Genomic DNA, 14,346 nt, shown 5'->3' on the forward strand with positions numbered 1-14,346 from the left:
ATAGTGTTCTCAACCATTAAAGTCTGTTTGTTTAGTGACACCCTCCCACAGGATGATAAAGAGGCTTGGTGAGCTTTCAGGAAGCTCGCCTCTCAGTAGATGCTAGGAGGAGGGAGATGACAGGGGCTTCCCCCAACATGGAACAGCTGGACAGCACAGAGAATTAGCATGAGGGGCAGTTGACCTGAGCAGGAAGGGATTCCCAAAGGAGGAGAAGAATGTCCCTTCCAGCACTATCTGAGGAAGAGCCATGGCGTGTAAGGTCTTATTTGTTGGAGGAGGGTTCTTTAAGAAAGGAGGAAGCAGGCCCAAGTGCAGTGGCTTGACAGGGAACTTTGTTTTTTTGGGGGGGAGGGGGGGAATTAAAAGAAAAACAAAAAAATCACACAGTGTCAATGATTCAGGACCTTCAAGTCGTGCCCATTGTTAGCTTATGGAATGGTGTGTTTTTATGATGGTCATCCCCCACCCACCTTTGTCCTCCTATAGCTTGTTACCATCCCTCATATCTCTGACTGCAAGCTCTTTGGGGTAGAGACCGTATCTTGTGTGTGTGTGTTTGTACAATGCTCAGCACATTGTGAACTCTGGGCACCACCACAATACAATACATTACAAATGATCATCCCCAAAATCTAGCATCGTGTTATAAAGATATCAATTTATTCCTAAGCAGAGTTGATAAGGTATTTAGAATTTGGAGGAACACTAATCCATTCATATCCCATCTGTGAGGGAAATTCAGCTGGGTAACATCTACAATCCCTAAAGAGACATGGTGGGTGAGGTAATATCTTTAATTGGACCAACTTGAAACAACCTTTCAAGCTACACAGAGCTCTTCTTCCAGTCTGGGAAAGGTACTAAGAGTATCACAGCTACATACAAGATCAAACAGGTAGTTTAGTGTAAAAGTATCAGGGGGTAGCCGTGTTAGTCTGTATCCACACAAAAAAACAAGGAGTCCGGTGGTACCTTAAAGACTAACAGATTTATTTGGGCATAAGCTTTCGTGGGTAAAAAAACCTCACTTCTTCAGAAGTGTAAAAGTAGTTAGCACGTATTGTAAGAGACCATTCAACCCCTATAATCATAGGACAAAAAAGGAGGGGTAGTGGGTTACAGCTTGTTGTAATGAACCATAAATCCAGTGTCTTTATTAAGACCATGCTTTTTAGTATCTAGCAAAGTTACGAATTTAAGCTCCCAGGCTCATCTTTCGAAATTGTTGCACAGGTTTTCTTTGAGGATGAGGACTGATAGGTCAGATATAGAGGGATCGCATTGTGAAAAGCATTCCCCACAGGTGATAGGGTGTTTATGTCTTTTATCATTTTCCTACGTGAATTCATTCGAGAGCACAGTGATTGTATGCAATTTTCCTGGGTTTGGCGGTGTTCAGGTGACAGATTCACCACATTGGCTTTTGGGTTACTTAACAAAACACTGCAGTTTAGTGCAGCAACAGTTGATCAAACATTTTCTTTTTGATAGGACAGGGCTATTTCACTGACAAATCCTTTTAAAATCCAACTTCATTTTTAACATTAAAAATTCTATATTTTAGATTTTTCTTACTGTCCCTGCTGTATCGAGGATTTCAAGCATACACTGTTGGCAGTCTACTTCCACTTGCTGGAAAAAAAGGAAGAAACAAGCAACATTAAGAAAAAAAATGGCATATGCTCAAAAGTGTGCTAGTGTGAGACATACAGAATTACAACTGAAGAGCCCTTTAACTTATGTTTTCCTTCATTCCTCCTCAAACCCACCAAAAAAAAAAAAACCTCAAACTTGTTAAATTTTCCAAGCATTCCACTTACTAAAAATCATTTCAGATTAAAGAGGGTAATTCCAGAAAATGCAACTCTTGATTACGAAGGTTTTAACAATTTTTTCACTTAATTGTCATGCACAAAAAGCACCACTTCCTTTCGTTTTCTGGTGTGGAGCCTTTAATTGTGACAACAATTATTCTTATCTCTAAATTATTCTTATCTTTACATCAATCTGAGTGGAGAATGCAGCTCTAGGGATAAAATTACATCAAGCCTCTGTGTCAAGGATTTGAACAAGAGCTTCTGCTTTGCAACTGCAAGCTCATTTCCAAAAAGGCAGTGAAAAATGTCATATGCCTTCAAAGTAAGCAACACCCATTAAACTAAAAAGTAAAGTGGTCTGTTTTTTAAAAACCATGACTATACCTCAGTACTTAAATCTGTGATATTTGGGTTATTTCCTTTACTTACAGTAGGAAACGTTGCAAACGCCATGACATGATAAATTCGGATTCATTTATTTTTTAAATGGCAATCAATGTTATGTCAGCATACCATGAACTAAGTCTGCATGACATTAAGGGTATGGCTACACTGTGATAAAAAATCCTGTAGCACCAAGTTTTAGAGCCCAGACTGCGGGGCTAAAAATTGCAGTCTGGACGTTCAGACTTGGACTGGAGCCCGGGCACCTTCCCCTTTCGCGGGGTCTCAAAGCCCAGGCTCCAGTCCAAGCCCGAACGTCTACACTGCAATTGTAGAGCCCAGCAACCGGAGCCAGAGTCAGCTGACCTGGGCCAGTCGCAGCCATGTCACAGGTCTTTTATCGCACATACCCTAAGGCCCTGATCCTGCAAAGTGCTCTACAGACACACAGGGAACCAGGTGCATGGATCAAGTGCTCTATACAGGCACAGGGTTCCAGCCGCATGGAGGCTAACAAGCCAGCATCACTATACTAACACAGATCCAAACTCACACCTCTTACTCAGACAAAATTCCCAGGACATGGAGAAGGTTTGCATGAATTAAAAACAAACAAAACACCACAACAGGATCAGGCCCTAAAACGGCTGATAGAAAAGAAAATAGCATCATTTTATACTGTACCTTTCTGTATGAATCTTCTATTGTGGGGTCATATTTTTCAACAAAAATTCCCTGAACAAATTGTACAGTCTGAAAAAAAAGCGAGAAAAAACAGTTCAAGAATAAACTCAGATATGGCCTACTGACCTTCAAGTAGCAGCTCTTCAAAACCAGAATTCTGCATCACATCAGTATTGCCAACCCAAGCATTCAGAGTCACGAGCCAGGACTTTATTATATTTAAAAAAAAAAAAAAAGATTTTTAAAATGTGGGTTTATTGGGCTTTTTTTTTAGTTTTGGAATCTTCTAGGTGCACTGTCATATTTTCAAGAATTTCTCAGCAACCATGAGGGCTAGAAACTTATTTTTTAAAGTGACAGCGAGTGTCTCGCAAAAATCTCGCAAAGGAACTGGGCCTTCAGGAAAACCACCAAATACTGTGAAACTCACAATAAAATCCGGAAAGGTGGCAACACTGTAAAGTAGATCTGTGAAAGCCTCTGTATTTGAAGTTTAAGTTTCATTTAGAGTATCTCAGTCTCATTAAAATGCAGTAAGCTCTTTAGGGCAGGGACAGGGTTTTTGTGCTCTGTGTTTGTGCAGCACCTAGCACAGTGGGGTCCAAGTCCATGATTAGGACTCCATGGTTCTAAGGTAATACAAATAAATAAAATGTCAATACTGACAAAGAGATCTAGCAAGATTCCAGAATGACAGATTTAGAAATTATCTGTAAATCATTCAACTTTTAGTAATTGTAATTGTTTTTATAAAAATCAAAAACGAATAAAAACCAACTAGAACAGTGCACCACACATTCAACAACCACAATGTATATTAAAACAGAAGAAAGGAGATACCACTCATTTCAAAACTGAAGTTCTTTCCTCCCCTATGCACGCACTCAGAGTGAAACTAGGATGGGAAGCTTTTGACATGGCTGGTGTCTGGATAGCCAGTATTTTTCTTAAATTTGTAAAGGACCCTATATTTTAGTTGTTCTTTTAGGGCTTTTGGATGGCAACTTATGCTTTTCCACCAACCACGCTACGGTTTTCTACTTTTGCCCTGTGAGAGAGAAGAAGTTCACTTTCACCTATTCCAGGGCTTTGCAAATGTCTTTCATAGTATGGAGCATATCTTAATAGAAAGGCATGTGCTTTTGATATTTCCTCTCCCATTTGTGATTGCAGAGCATCCCTGTAACAACCACAGCATTTGCTTACATAGAAGAGTGAGGTTTTTAGCTTCTTTTAATGTGATTTAATAGCAGGAAATAAGGAGAATGTAGCACCAAGTGCGACCAGCCAGATCTCCGCAGGTCACTACACCCCTACCTCGATATAACGCAACCCGATATAACACAAATTCGGATAGAACGCGGTAAAGCAGTTCTCGGGGGGGGGAGTGGGGCTGCGCACTCCGGTGGATCAAAGCAAGTTCAATATAACGCGGTTTCACCTCTAACGCGGTAGGATTTTTTGGCTCCCGAGGGCAGCGTTATATCGAGGTAGAGGTGTATTTAAGAAATTCGGAACTGCTCTACTTTCAGAGTGGCGGATTTTTTGTTTTAATCAGATGTTGCTACATAATCTACTAGATAAACTTGGATCTGTGAACCAGGAACTACTAAATTCTAATGCTAATCTGTCTCTGACTTACTATGTACATATAGATAGTAGCAACCTCTGTGTCTCATCTCTCTCTTTCTCTCTCTCTCACACACACACACACACACGGGCTCAAACATGCTTTTGCTCCTAAATACATGGTTTCAGATTTTGAAAGAGTCGCACACAGCCAGATGTCTGCAAAAGGCATCACTGTATTCTGGAGAGTACAAAACACCCACTGGTTTCTTTTAAAGTAGCAAGAAAACAATTTTCTAGCTTTCATGCTTGAGAAGATTTCCTGCAGATGAGAGGCATGTGCCCTCACTCAAAAGCTAGCTAAACTCATTCTATAATCTAGAACAGTGGTTTGCAATCTGTGGTCCTCAGACCTCTGTGGGTCTGCAGACTATGTCTAACATTTCCAAAGAGATACAGTATGCACCTCCATTCGAAATTTTTAAAAGGTTTAAAACCACTGGTCTAGAAAGATTTAAAGTCTCTTCTTCTCTACCATTTCCCTATCACGTTGTATGTTTGTTGTCTCAAAAGTCTCTTCAGATAGAAGATCCCAGAAATCCCACTTTAAATGAGATCAGTAATGCAATCAGCCATGGTGTTATAAAAGGCAACAGAAGCCCTACCACAACAGGCAGAACTCCTTTAGATTGTGGTGATTATATCCCGAGACTTCTTAATGGTTACTACCAAAAAGGGTACAAAGACTTTGTTTTTGATTAAGAGGCTAACACTGGAAACTGTGATCCAGTCATGACTCAAAAAAAACAATTGTATCTCATTTGTATACTGTTAATAGTTTCCCCATGTTTGTAAGTTAGTCTTCACCACAAAGGTGCTAGAACATTGTATTCTAAACTGTCATTCAAATACAGAACTGAATACCAATACCAGCCACTTTATAAGTCATTTTAGTTTAGGTCACTGGGTGGTGGGGGAGGGGTGGAGAGAGAAATGTCAAGATTACTATTGGCAGCAAAATACCATAGTTCTATTCTGTTTTAATCTCTTCCACTGTATTATTTTAAAACGCATCTCAGAACCTCTCTTCTGATTGCTGTTTGTAAATAATTTGCTATTTTATTACCGCTCAATGCCATCAGATCTTGACTTGTTTCTTGTTAATTTTTTGTTCCCCATTATCAGCGTGTTGGATCAATATTTCCATATGCAATGCAATGTACGGTTATATACTGTCAATAATGGCATTTAGCTTACCAAATATCTATTGATCACTGGACATGCACATTCACATTAAATACACTGGATATTATTATTCATTCACTCCAGTTGTATCCCTGGTACAAAGCTGATGATTAATGGAGTCACCCCCAATTTACAGTGTTGTAGGTGAGATGAGAATCAGGCCATCATACATATTACTTATAACAAACAAAAAACAAGTTTATTCGTCCACAGAAAATATATGAGAATTAATGAGTCTGGAAAAAAAAAAATCTAACTTTTACCTAAAGGTTAAATATTTGGAAAAACAAAAGTTTGTTTTTCAAATAAAAAAAAGCTACGAGACTGAACTGATTTAGATTTTACATCACAAGTGTTCAGGAAACTTCTTCAAAGTTTGACATTTGTCTGACATTTTAGTGGTGTGTACAGCAGGTTAGACAGAGTCTCATCACAGGACTCCTAACTCACAAATATTATATTCCTGATGGGAAAAACAGACATATCCTAGGGGACGATGGGGGGTGAGGGAGGGGAACAGCTTCATTATTAATTGCTCAAGTTACCATGGAAAAATAGGGTTTTATACAAACACATTTTTAAGAATAAAGTTTTACACCTGCATGATACCACAGGTTATTATGGAGAAATCAATTAAATAGTGCATCAAACCAAATGTATTGTTTAACAACCTGATATGCTTTCCACCACATGTCTTCTCTCACTCGCCCTTTGCATTCTGCAAGTAACTTACCAAGTACATCAGTTTTTCATCTCCATGTGTAAGTGAAAGGATGCAAGAGAAAACAATCTTACTATCCTTAACACCTTATTGTTTCCTACATTAAAAACAATTGGACAGCTACTCCCACCCCTAAGTGGCAGGGTGAATTTGCTTTTTTTAATAAGTTCCCACTAGTTCCTCCCTGCCTACTCCTTTCAGTAGTGAGCTGGTTGATTTAGATGTGTGATACATAGCTGACCACATGCTCAGCTACAACAAATGACTGAAGTCTCCATTTACAGTGCATTGGCTTTGCTGTCAGCACTGCAACACAAACCAGTGAGAAGCAACACTTATATTTAGGAGTGAGCAGCACCATCAGTCCACAGTTATCCTTCTACACCAGGGGTAGGTAACCTATGGCACGCATGCCAAAGGCGGCACACGAGCTGATTTTCAGTGGCACTCACACTGCCCGGGTCCCGGCCACCGATCCGGGGGCTCTGCATTTTACTTTAATTTTAAATGAAGCTTCTTAAACATTTTTAAAACCTTATTTACTTTACATACAACAATAGTTCAGTTATATATTATAGACTTATAGAAAGAGATCTTCTAAAAACGTTAAAATGTATTACTGGCACGCGAAACCTTAAATTAGAGTGAATAAATGAAGGCTCGGCACACTGCTTCTGAAAGGTTACCAACCCCTGTTCTACACTACAAGTGGGCTGTTTCTTGCCACACTGGTTTCAGTCTAGTTCCACCTGCAATGGGAAACACCCAGTCTTCGAGGCATGCCAGCTACCCTGCGCCTCAGGCATCAGCAATTCACTAGCATTCAAGCTAATACTCTGTGCTTCATTTTATTCTAGATTACACATTTGCAATTTACAAAATATATATTTATATGCTAGGTTATATACATGTAAACTGAAAATAAAATAGTAGCGTAGGTTGTTTTCAGTGAAAACAAATAATCTCAGTGCTCCATCTTTAAAGATTTGGTCATTTTAAATGTAATACATTTACAACTACTTGAGCAGTTCAATAGCTGTAATCCAATCAACTATTGTGCATGCAGAAAGTAACAAAAGTGTCCCGATAGTGTAAAACAATCCTATTTGCAATGACACACTCGTGAAATTTTTGATACTGCCCTCCAATGCACAATTTTCAAATCAGATACTGAACACTCACTCACCAAAGCAGACTTCCCAACGCCTCCTGAACCCAGGACCACTAGCTTGTACTCACGCATGATGTGGTCTGTTCAAATACAGGCAATCTGAAAAACAAGGGGAAAGCATGGAATTAGGAGCAATGTTTGCAAGCATCACCTCAGAAACATTACGTGTTTTCCCAAAGAACCGCTGTCATAGCATGTTTATTTGTAGAATAGACTATTTTGTATAGCTAAATACAAAAATCTCTTCAGCAGCAGCAAAAAGATTTTTATTTTAAATCTGGGTACCCAAGCAAATGTGTACTTTGATGGCTGTAATTTACTGTACTCAGTGTAGCAACCTTCAAATTCAAAAAAAATAAATTAAAAACCCACAATGTTTTCACCAGGATGTTGGTAGACGTACAAAGTCTTTTTATTGTTTCTGTTCAATATTATAATACAGGCTGGGATTTACCATTATTTGATTTACAGACTTTCAATTATTCACCTATTTCGGGGAACTTGTGAGGAGTCTGACTCTGGAATTCCTTTCTTCCCTTGGGATACCAAAACTTAGACCTGTTAACTTTCTGGGAATACTACAAAGTTAGTCTTTTCTTTCAGGTGTTTGGGAAGAGAGAGAGTCAAATGTGGAGTTATTATGGTGGTATGTTTTGTTGTAATGATAAAAGGGCATTTGATATGTACCCATCCATGAAGGGGAAACAATTCTTCCCTAAAAATCTAGCTGCACAAAATATTACTACTTGCTTATGGTACCTTTCCTTCACCCTTCCAACATTTAATTGCATAAAACTACAAGCAATTAAACAAGAAAATTGAACCAGTGAAATATAAGCACCAGAGTTTACTTCACCCACCCACCCGCAACAGGGAATGATTTAGGAGGTCAGTATTTTCTTTCTGAAAAAGGTCAGGCCTAACTTACTGCTGCCAAGTTAGAAACCTCTCTGCTCTTCCAAGCAACGCCTGTGCCTTTTTATGGAAATCTCTCAACCCTCTATGCAGCACAAGAAAATTTCTCATTCTCATCAAGATGCCCTGACAAATAAGGAGAATGACAAAGCCAGCAATAAACATTTTACACTATGTTTACATTATAAGCCAGGCTTGGCTGCCCCATCAACAGAGCCCAAGCAAACAATGACCTCACCAGCTAATTATCTGTTCATTCTTCCCCCAGTAAAATAGCACTTTCTTCCCAAGTAAGGATTCAGAAATATGAATGCTATGAAACTGGACAGGTTTAGTTTCTCAAAGGGATTTCAGACTAACTTTGCCACATGATTTATAGGCCTCTCTAGGTATAATCTTATGATTTGTTGTAAAAATAAAGATTTATTCCCTGTAGCAGGATATAAAAATAAACCAACTTGCTCACTGGAATTAACAGTACACAGTGGGCATGGACTGTGTTCCCAGCTCTGCCACTGATTCACTCTGTGACCATGGGCAGGTCATTTATAACCTGTCTGTGCCTCAGTTTATACATCCATAAAATGAAGGTGAAGGTTGTAACACACAAATTCTTGACAAGAAAGTTGCTCTATGAATGCAGAGTACTACTGATGGGAAACTTCTCCTGAACTCCAAAGATGCCCTGTAGCTAAATTACTTGGAGTTTATGTTCTTGAACAAGATGAAGAATCCATAAGTACATCCCCATTTGTTTTAAGTTCAAAACTGACATAGTAGGAGACAGAGACAAATCTAAAGGCATTACCTAAAATTAGCAGGCTGGATGATACAGGAACAGGTCTGATATGTTTCAATTAGAGGATCGAACAGTCCCTCACTATAAAAAACACTAACAGCAGCCTTGATGGAAACATGCAAGATTTTGGAAGTGTGCATACAAAATTGTACATGCACTATTGAACACATCTAGCTTGCTCAAACTATAATCTGCATGTGCAGGTTAGACACTGCATGCACAAACCAAAATACGTACAAAGGTGTGAACAGATTATAGTATCCGCATGTTTGAAAATTTAGCCTATTATGTTTACTAGCTATGAACAGTAGGGATGGACTGGATTGTCACTTTAGGATAAGCCTTTGGTTTAGAAGGTTACATTTATAACATTTTGCCCTATGATAACTGGGTGGCAGGATTGTGACAGAGAAGTCAATCAGACCCTGGTGTACTGCTAAGAGGCTTAGCTTCCTCCTACAGTGCAATATGTCTGCCTACTGCAGTCCTGCTCCTTAAATAATCCATTTTAACCCTTGTTATAAGACACTTGACCTGTGATCCAATGTTGGGGTAACACACACACAAAAAATTGATCTTGCCTAACAATCTCTGTGTTTTATTTATTTCTCGCTTTTAAGCTACTAAAATTTACAATGGTTCTACCTTCCTCACAACCTTATACCTGATCTAGCAAAGCATGCAGGTGTGTCTGTGTGTGTGTGTCTGTGTCTGTGTGTGTGTGTGTGTGTGTGGTGTAATGGCGGTGGAAGAGGTGTTTTCTGGATCAAGGCCTTAAGGCTCAGAGTTTTAACAGCTCAGAGTACTGTAATGAGCTCATCACTGAAGTTAATGTTCGTATAAAGCTATATTAATTTAACAAAATATATCCTAATAGATTAGTACAGTGCCACAGAAAATTAAACTACACTTGTGGAAATAAATACAAGTAATTTTAGCAATGCGATACTATAGGGTTTTTTGTTTATACGTTCATTTACTCATTAATTTGAAACATTTGATTATCTGCAATGGGGTTCCCAGTCAATGTTAGCTAGAAGTTTCTACCACACAATGTCAGTGGAGAAAATTATGCTCCATTATTTACTGCAAGTATCATCTCTGAAGTCCTGTCTTCTGAGACCAAAAACCCACAAAGGAATGAGCCACAAACATTTTTAGGTCAGACTGATTTATACAGAAGGCTACATCTTATGGCCATTAATGTATCAATGCCCTTTATAACTAAAATAATAAAACTAAAGTCTTGGTCACTATTTTAAGGAGCCAATGCAGTAACAACCTACGGGAATTCTTTGCAGAAGTAAGATTATTTGAAAGTTAGCATTTTGAATTAGACCTAGCTTTCACTGTGGGATCTGAGTAATGCTCAAACAACAATAAATTTATCTTCACAACGCGTTTGTGAAGTAGGGAAGTATTATCCCCATTTCATAGATGCAGATATTGAATCAGAGAGATTATGTGACTTGCCTAAGGTCACACAGGTCTATGGCAGAGCTAGTTACTGAACCCAGTTTGCTCGAGTCCCAGACCAATGCCTTAACCATAGACCAGGGGTAGGCAACCTATGGCACAGGTGCCGAAGGCGGCACGCGAGCTGATTTTCAGTGGCACTCACACTGCCCGTCCTGGCCACCAGTCCGAGGGGCTCTGCATTTTAATTTAATTTTAAATGAAGCTTCTTAAACATTTTAAAAACCTTATTTACTTTACATACAACAATAGTTTAATTATATATTACAGACTTATAGAAAGAGACCTTCTAAAAACATTAAAATGTATTACTGGCACGCGAAACCTTAAATTAGAGTGAATAAATGAAGACTCGGCACACCACTTCTGAAAGGTTGCCGACCCCTGCTATAGACTATCCATCCATGCTCATGTGGTAATGGATGCATAATACAAATCAGAGAGAAGAGACCTGTTAGGTCAAATCCCATCTACTCCTCTGGTCACTTCCTTTTAATTAAACAAAGATACATAATTCATGAATGCTGGACACAAATCAGAACCTCCAGCTGTCACATCAGTTCTAGTATGTGGCTAGTGTGTTTAACAATTGATGCATCTGTAGCCACATAAAAGAGTAAAATACTTTACAAATAACTCTGCTCACTGGGCCCTATGGATAAAGCACTCTAGCTCTCTGCAGGGTTATTCTAGCAGCTCTTATTGAAAAAATAGTTGCAGCTGATTCTCTTGAATACGAGAGTGTCTAATGAGTCATTGTGCTCACTGGTGCACAGGACAGGGAGTCAACACTCCAGTGTTCTACTCCCAGCTTTGCCACAGAATCATTGACACACCTCAGGCAAGTCACTTCCCCTCTCTGCGCTTTAGTCTGCTCTGTACAATGAGGCTTCTTCGTAAAGCACTTAGGGATGTATGCAAGAAAGGCACTTTGAACGTGATAAGTGCTATTAGTTAGTAGAAGCCTTACTCCATGTTGTGTGGCCTCACTGGCCTGAGGCTCTACCTCTTAATTCACATAAGACTCTGCTAAACCTAGGCCAAACCAAATCCATCTCCGCAGGTGGGACTCCACCTCCTGCTTTGGACAGGAACTCTGTCCCAATGCCAGTTTACCATACCAGTCAGAATGGTCATCTACTCATCTCTCTACGTATCCTTACGCCCCCTTTGCCGTGGTATCAGATCACTTGAACTCCCTTTTTTCCCCCTCCTTGTTAAAAGCAGGTTTAATACCCTGTGTGCCTCATCTGATCTTTAATGGCCTAAAGTGAATAGTCCTCATAAGTCTGTATATAATTGCGTAACTGTAACTAAACAGGAGATATTTAGGGGGGGAGGGATAGCTCAGTGGTTTGAGGATTGGCCTGCTAAATCCAGGGTTGTGAGTTCAATCCTTGAGGGGGCCACTTGAGGATCTGGGGCAAAATCAGTACTTGGTCCTGCTAGTGAAGGCAGGGGGCTGGACTCGATGACCTTTCAAGGTCCCTTCCAGTTCTAGGAGATGGGATATCTCCATTAATTATTATTATATTAGCATTTTGGAAATAGTGTCAGCAGACTTGGCAACATGGAGGGAAGGAAGGGAAAGGAAAGCAAAGCAAACCAGGAGTTGAGAGCAACAAAGTCTGATCTTAACTATTAGATCCTACAAAGACAAGTCCTTCTTTTTGGTGGTGGTGGTGGAGAGCGAGGGAGGAGTGAACACGAAGGCAGGTTGAGTTCTATGGCACAAAAATTACAAGAGCATCCTAAGTTATTAATGAGCCAGAGCCCAGCAGCAATGCAAAGAACACACTGACAACGTTAGATGCAAGCACTTTTCAAAGGGAGAGCAGTACGTCCTCACTGGACTGGCAAGTTAAAGCTTGTACAACCCAGAGACTGACAAAATACCTGACCTTGTCCTCTCTACCTTGTTAAACAACAAGTCATTGGGGAGACCTTCTTACGTTCAGTTCAGTGCCCTATTCATTGGACCACAGTACCTCTTCTTATGACCCGAACTTGACACAGACAGAGGTTGTTTTGTTTTAAAGCAGTATGCCATTTTTGAGAGTAAAGATGCATCCAGGTTTTCTTTGCAAATTCATTTACATGATTTTGCACCTACCACCATTTTGATTTGAGCCTCATTTTCCAAAGCTGCAAAATACAAACAATACTAAGGACAGGCCTACACTACAGACCTATATTGGTATAACCACGTCACTCACTGACCTAAATCCTTACTCACCTACCTGTGGCTGTGAACATCTTAAGTCCTGTAGCTCCGATCTTGCCTATGTTCAGTATCACTGTCCTCCCCAACCACCCAGATTTTACAGCTGAGGAACCTGAGTCAGAGAGGTTGAGATCAAAATTAACTTGAGGGGAGGGATAGCTCAGTGGTTTGAGCATTGGCCTGCTAAACCCAGGGTTGTGAGTTCAGTCCTTGAGGGGGCCACTTAGGGATCTGGGGAAAAATCAGTACTTGGTCCTGCTAGTGAAGGCAGGGGGCTGGACTCGATGACTTTTCTAGGAGATAGGATATCGCCATTAATTAATTAATGTATTTTATTTGTTTAACTTTGGGTGCCCATCCTTACACAACTTGGGGCTGTTTCTCTAGTGCTGATGAGCACCTGCCACTTCCACAGACTTCCACTTTGTAAAAACTGTGAAACTAAAAGCAAGCTGTGCAGGATTCCCCCAGTATGGCAACTAAATATCTAAAACCAGATGAACAATATTTATACTCTGAAGTTAGCCGGCAATATGTTTTTTTGGCTTAAGTTGTGACAACGGTTTATTTATATAAGTTCTTCCACTTGAAAACTTCCCTGAGTAGCAACATTTGCTTCCTTTTTTCAAAACCATCATGTTGGACTGAAAAAAGAAGGGGGATTTTGTTAATTAACTGTGGGCAATATCAAGAGCAAGATCTATTCTTAGAATTTAAAAGGGATGGCTTTTAAGGGAAGTATAAAAGCAGCTTGTTGTATCCAGTCTACTCTTTCCTTTCCGTAACACCACACTCTAGTCCCTCCCATTCAAAAGCACGGTAATCAAGTTAAGGCTTAGATTAAGCCATGAACTCTCTCACTTCTTTTTTATAGTCAAAAACACATGTGGGAAAGTTACAGATAGGGATATTACAAGAATTCTCACTTTTCTACAGTATTTTCCAGTTACTTTTTGGGGGGATGCAACAGGAAATCAAGATCTTAACCTCTTGTGATTAATCTAGGTACTTATACAGCCCATTACATGGATTAATTATCCATGGCACGTTTGTAAGATATTAATATCTGTTTATACAGCACCAACAGAGTGCGAGAGGCTTTTCATGCAGGCATTATTACTATGCAATATCCTGGCCAATTTTTCATTTGGATAATTTCATTGTATCTAAATTCCCCTTAGGTTTCAGTTAGACACAGTATCATTCATTTCCACCCTTAACTTTCGGTAGTGGTACTACGTGCTGTTAAGCAGTGACTACACTTCAGTGGTGTGTGCAGCGATTCCTCTGGATGAAAAGTACTTCTTGCAGCTCCGTGATGAAGCACATTTGCTAGGC

At 39.7% G+C, this 14,346-nt stretch overlaps 1 protein-coding gene across 5 annotated transcripts in view; it reads right to left on the reverse strand.

Annotated features, from left to right (window-relative positions):
- The window catches only part of RAP1A (RAP1A, member of RAS oncogene family), a 72,093-nt gene that overhangs the window by 16,287 nt on the left and 41,460 nt on the right, over positions 1-14,346 (reverse strand). For all 5 annotated transcript variants that reach the window (XM_065591464.1, XM_065591461.1, XM_065591463.1 and 2 more), the window contains 3 exons: positions 7,610-7,693; positions 2,889-2,957; positions 1,579-1,635 (listed from right to left, as the gene is read on the reverse strand). In XM_065591464.1, the coding sequence (XP_065447536.1) occupies positions 1,579-1,635; positions 2,889-2,957; positions 7,610-7,666 (183 nt within the window). In that variant the 5' untranslated portion in view covers positions 7,667-7,693. The remainder of the gene's footprint in view (positions 1-1,578; positions 1,636-2,888; positions 2,958-7,609; positions 7,694-14,346) is intronic.

The sequence above is a fragment of the Chrysemys picta genome, chromosome 4 (genome assembly GCF_011386835.1).
Source record: "Chrysemys picta bellii isolate R12L10 chromosome 4, ASM1138683v2, whole genome shotgun sequence".
Lineage (NCBI taxonomy): Eukaryota > Metazoa > Chordata > Testudines > Emydidae > Chrysemys > Chrysemys picta.